Here is a 6,053-nt window from a genome sequence, read left to right as displayed (position 1 = left end):
AAAAAAAAAAAAAAAAGAAGCAAATTCAGCAACACTTGAGCAAGTACTGTGAATATTTCAAATGAAAATAGATCAATACATCCAGACTGTATTTCTAAATGAAAATTTAGTTGTTCTCAATACAGAGCAACTTTATTTTTAAAAAAAAAAAAAAAAAGGAAGCTTATATAACGTTTCCCTTTTTGTCTAAAATGATTTTAAAAAGCAGTTCCTTAAAAATTCTCATTCTGACACAAAAAACTTTTTCTTAAGGAGAAAAAAAGGGGGAAGGATAGAGGGAGTAAACAAATTGTACCTGTATCAGATTCAAAACAATTGCAAATAGTGTGTCCCAGTGTAAGCGTTTCTCCCAAAGGGTTTAAACTTCACTGAACAATTTTAAACATGGTGTTCAGCTAATGAAGTCAGCAGAGACTAAAAAGCCACCATAAACTCATGATTTGACATACATGCTGCTCATTATGTGTGAGATTCATTCTGGAGGTTTTTTTGTGTAGCCTGACAGTGTGTTGAGTTTCTTCCTTTTTTCTTATTCAAATATGTCATTATGTCATTAAGGTACATACGAGTATAGGTTTATAGCATCAATATAACAGAAGTTAACAGAACATATGTGCATTACAACAGTAAATGCACTATGCTGAGCTGTGGAAAACACTATTCTTGCTAGGGCAGGGTTCAAAGCTAACTGACATGGCTGTAACGTCGCAATGGAAAATGAGGATGGAAGTACTTGGGGTTGTGTTCGGACAGACTGCTGTAGTGCCCAGCGCTATCAGTGTGAGGAAGCAGCGTCACACTGGCTGTGAGCGAAGAGGCAGAACTCAGTAGTGCGGCCCGCTCCGCCTGCTCTGGCCTTCCCAGTCATGTTTCTCTCTTCAGCCTAAATCAGATTGTCTGTTTAACTTAGACTTCACAATTTTTTCCTCTCTGTTAACTGAGTAGGATTTGGCAGCCTTGACTTGTAGGAAGTCTGAATTGCTCATCACTCTGCTGAGAATAAATACAGTAACTGTGGCAATAAAGCAAAACATTCTTGGTAGCAGGTTTGAATGTAGCTCATACTCCCTCAGCCTGGCACATGCACTTCATTCAGCAGGCACTGTTTCACCAAGTAATGTGGGATGTAATGCATGCCATCTGCCCTGAAGTTGAGCTCTACTATACGGTGGAAAGAAGTCTGGTTAAATCTGTGCCCAGACACTTTGAGCTGCACAGATACTAGGTAACCATACAGACATACAAGGCAATAGTTCTCTTTTTTGTCCTACCTCTGCTGCCGATGGATCTGAAAGAGAATAAGAGAAGGCATGCAGTCTTTCATCTGCTGGGATCCACAAGCTGCTTTCCTTCTGCAGTATATACAGGCACTGCTGAGGATCTCATGTCCGTGGTTGCTCCATGGTAAAGGCAGCAAAGTACTGAGAAGGGCTTCAGGCAACCTCTTCCCAACTTGTGGTTTGTGTGGAGCAGAACAAAATAGTAAGATCTCTAGAAGTCTTCTCCTTAGAAGAAATATAACTGTTTAAAGCTTGTATATGTGAAGGCCGCAACTTAGCTTAGCTGGAAGTTAGGGAACTGAAGAATCTGCATTTGTAATTAACCATGCAAATCTTTTCCAAAAGAACTTCTATTTTGGATAACCCTTTAGACTGTACAACATTGAAAATGTAAGTGGAATATAGCATATCTTAAAATAGAGCATATTGTAGTAGAATATCAGTTAACTGCAGTTCAATTGTCAACTTTTTTATAAACTCTGAGAATCCTTTACCACGCTGGTGATCCTACTAGTGAAAAATGACTGATTAGAATACTTGCTTTATTGGAGCCCTCTAGTGGAGGCTGTAAAATTGTTTTCATACTGTTTTAATTTGAAATGCAATAAATGGTGTTGTTGTGACTCCTCTGTTTTTGCATGTTCTGAATGCTTTAAGTAATTTTTCCCTTCAGGATGGAATACATAATCCCACAAAAGCAAAAAGGTGTCTTGATAGTTTTCTGTCCACTCAGGTAACCTTGCTTTACTGTGTTTAAGAGTAGTGTTTTATCTTTTGCCCTGGAACTACAGGGATGCTGCAGTGATGGGTCATATTTTAGAGCTCTGGCAGCTTTACTTTTGCATTCATTGCTATGAAGGATCCCACTGTGTGAATACAAGTGACGTCATCTATGATCTACTGTGTTGTGACCAGATTTTCTAATACCTCTTTTCTTTCAGGCTACCTTCAGGAAGCTTACTTATGGACCAAGCAAGTGTTGGCAATCATGGAGAAGTCAGTAGTCCTGCTGCAGGAGGTCACAGATGGCTCCCTTTATGAAGGGGTGGCTTATGGCAGCTACACAACCAGATCACTGTTTCAGTACATGTTTCTTGTCCAAAGGCACTTTGATATCAATCACTTCAACCACCCTTGGCTCAAGCAGCACTTTGCGTTTATGTACAGGACTGTCCTGCCAGGTAGGTCATTTGGACCAATGAAAATCCATCTTCTAATTTTTGAAGCGATTTCATACTTGAAGTAGGCCATTTTTAAGTAATGTTGTACTTGGACATTTGAAATAACCTTCTTCTCTGATTTCTACCTTCATCATCCATGGAAACAGTGATATCATTGTTTATCACTGCTTATTAAACACTATTGTTTGTAAAATTCTGTTTTTTAGAACCAAACAAAAAACAAGAATGTCACTTGAGAGAAAAAGCAGTGCTTTAGAATTTGATTTCTGGTTTTCAGAGTTTGACATAGAGCTAATTCTTGGGCTTTCCGTTTGATAAATAATATTCTTTGAGATTCTTACCGATATTTTTCTTTGCCAAAAGGAAAAACCATCACACAAAAATATTAGGAGAAAGGAATAGCAAATCATGAAGCCAAGGTGAAAGTATCAAGAAAGTGCAAGGAAGTTTTACATTCAATCATAGAATCTTTAGAGTTGGAAGGGACCTTTAAATGTTGTCTTGTTCAACTCCCCAGCAATGAACAGGGACACCTACAGCTAGATGAGGTTGCTCGGAGCCTGGCCTGACCTTGAATGTCTCCAGGGACAGGGCATCCACCACATCACTGGGCAACCTGTTCCAGTGCCTCACTACCCTCACTGTAAAAGACTTTTTCCTTATATCCAACCTAAACGTATCCTTTTTTTTAGTTTGAAGTCATTTCCCCTTGTCCTATTCCAAGAGACCCTGCTAAAGGGTCTGTCCCCTTCTTTCCTTGCAGCTCCCCTTTAGTTACTGAAAGGCCCCTAGCTTCCCACAAAACATTGAAATCCACTTTTATAGCCATTTTTTTCAAAATCTTTTTCATACAGAAAATGTAACTGACTCACCTGGTGGGTTTCTCAGAGCAGTCCAGGAGTATATGAACCATTTTGTTTTGTCTATGTGAAACAGAAATATTGGGCACTTCTGGTGGTCAGTTTTGCAGACAGTTTCTGTTTTCATGCTGAATCTCTCCGTTGTCACACAGTGTGTTCAGCATCTCTGATATGAAATCCTATTTTTGACTAAAAGATTGAGATCTATAAATATGAAAACAGTATAAGCTAATAAATATTGCCAGCTCCTTGTAACTTTCAGATAGGATTCAGTTTCGGGTAGCCTTGAAAGTTTTCAGTGGTAATTTTGTGCTGCTTATTCATAGGACAATTCATTGGAAACTTATATTGTTTAAACTCTTCTTTAAAAAGATAGTATGATAACTTAATGTGTATTAGAAACCCTGAGTTTAGCTCTGTGTATGAGGGTGATGAGTGCAGCTTTGGCTTGCCGGCATAGATGTGTAAGGAACTGCACTGAATCCAGGTTATACCTCAGGCGTGTACTGGGGAGAGGTTCCTAAAGAGCGAAGTGAACTCATTTTAGCTATTTCAGGATGAAAGCTGGATTTGGGGTTTTGTTTTGTTTTGTTTTCCTGAGAGGGCCTTTCTTTTGTTGCTTTGGAGAGTTTGGATTGACAAAGGAGTGAGAACTGCAAGATCTGAGTGAGGAGAAGTGGATGGGGCATTGCCTTTTATGTTTTTGTAGCACTTGGACTGGTTGTAGCCCATAGCCAAAGAAGAAAGGTGACTATTCAAGTTATTTACAGCAGAAGCAAACAGCTCCTGGGGCCCTGGGCAGCCTGGTGTAGTATTAGGTATGGAGGTTGGCCACCCTTCCTGTGGCAGGAGGCTTGGAGCTTGATGATCCTTGAGGTCCTTCCAATCCAAGCCATTCTTTGATTCTATGATTCTATGAACCTATGGCTCATTTATGAGTATAAACATCTGAAAACCTGCTTCTGTTTGTGTCTGTTTGTACCACTTGGCTTCATCTTCATGCTCTACAAACATATGTGTGTTTATTTGTTCTTTCTCACATTCCTTTCAACTTTTTCCCAAGGGTTTCAGAGAACTGTGGCCATCGCAGACTCCAACTACAACTGGTTCTATGGGCCAGAGAGCCAGCTGGTGTTTCTTGACAAATTCGTCATGCGCAATGGCAGCGGGAACTGGTTGGCAGACCAGATCAGAAGGAACCGGGTGGTGGAGGGCCCAGGGACTCCATCCAAAGGGCAGAGGTGGTGCACTCTCCACACTGAATTTCTCTGGTATGAAAGGGAATGAGTGGGCTCAAAAAGGACGGGACGGCTGCTTGCCATTTGTGATAAGGTGTTATCTTTAGACTTGTACTGCAGAGGCAGAGGTTATTCTGGCCATTTGTAGGACAAAGTTTTTAGGCTCAGAAGAACTTCTTAACTTAGCACAGATGTTCAGTATGCATTGCTACAGGTGACACCTTGGTCTCATCCTGTGTGTGCTTTTGTGTTTTCCTTCCCTTGTCTGTTGCAGTTATAAAAGGAAACATCCCTGCATATATTGTTCGGTCTATCTGGTCTATTGTGATGTTTGATCCTTTTATGTTTTTAATAATTATTAGTTAGGCAGATATTTAAAGTGTAGTTTTGTTTTAAAAGCTGTAAGTTCTAATACAAACGTTCTTTGAAAAGCTGAAGTAATGTAAAAGATAGTGTTATTATTAGTTGTGAATGCATACTAATTTGCAGGCCAAATTTAGAAAAAATATGATAAATGACTAGATCTGTAGCTTCCGTGTAATTTACACCTCTTCTAACTTCTCTGTCAGTCTACAAAAGGTAAGAAATAAGATCCAAAGTGTACATATAAATGTACATGTAAATTCCCTCAGTCTATAGAGAGAACACTTTTTTGAGGAGTCAGTGTAGCTCTATTTCTCTCTCTTATGAGAGAAATGTTATTGAATGTGTTGGTTTATGTTTAAGTTATACACATTAAAATGTTTTCTAGGCTCATAGCACACTTCAGCTTGTTATTTGCAAAATACAGAATCTTTCCTTTATGGCCACTGTCATATATTTTCTTCTCTTGTTCATCCATGGAAATCATGGAAATTTATACTTATAATTTCTTCCTGATGCTGAAGGGGAAGACACTTTTAAAAGCATGTGAGTCAAAATAAAACTTATGTCTTGCAGTTTATACAAGAAAGATGTAAATTTCTTTTTCTGGATAGCTGGAAAAGGAAACTAATATAGTGGTATAAATTAAATGATATAAATCATACAAATGTAACATTTAAAATGCTTTTTCATTCATTTTTAGTTTATTCCCAATTCTATTAGAGACTACAGACTTCCTATGATCATCAGTTTGGGGAAAACAGATGCTCTTTTTACCTCTTTTGGTTAGGTAGTGAGCAAATAGATGCAAATGCTGATGTCCAGTGCAAAACAGTGCCTACACCCTGTTCCTAATGTGCCTTTTAAAATATTTATACTGCAGTCAATAGCTTTATGATATAAAACAAAATGTGGCTTGTTTAAGAGAAGTTCACTGTACTCTTATTTTTGGACAGCAAAAGGATTGCTTGTTGTAAGTGTGGAGTAGATGCTTTCAGTTATTCTATAAAGAGCATATAGTGTTAGTTAGACTCCTGCAAATTTACATAGGGATTAGCATCATAAATATCATTACGACTATAGGCTTTTTTTTGCTCAGGAAAGACATTGATGGGCTTTCTATTGTTAGGT

The 6,053-nt window shown here is 38.5% G+C and overlaps 1 protein-coding gene across 9 annotated transcripts in view; it reads left to right on the top strand.

Moving 5' to 3' along the window:
- Positions 1 to 6,053, top strand: part of DSE (dermatan sulfate epimerase) — a 35,344-nt gene that overhangs the window by 23,497 nt on the left and 5,794 nt on the right. For all 9 annotated transcript variants that reach the window (XM_021389917.1, XM_021389912.1, XM_021389911.1 and 6 more), the window contains 2 exons: positions 2,222 to 2,461; positions 4,385 to 4,592. In XM_021389917.1, the coding sequence (XP_021245592.1) occupies positions 2,222 to 2,461; positions 4,385 to 4,592 (448 nt within the window). The remainder of the gene's footprint in view (positions 1 to 2,221; positions 2,462 to 4,384; positions 4,593 to 6,053) is intronic.

This window comes from Numida meleagris, chromosome 3 (genome assembly GCF_002078875.1).
Source record: "Numida meleagris isolate 19003 breed g44 Domestic line chromosome 3, NumMel1.0, whole genome shotgun sequence".
In the NCBI taxonomy this organism is placed as follows: Eukaryota; Metazoa; Chordata; class Aves; order Galliformes; family Numididae; genus Numida; species Numida meleagris.
The sequence above is the reverse complement of the archived record's forward strand: the minus strand, read 5'-3'. Positions and strand labels throughout refer to the sequence as shown.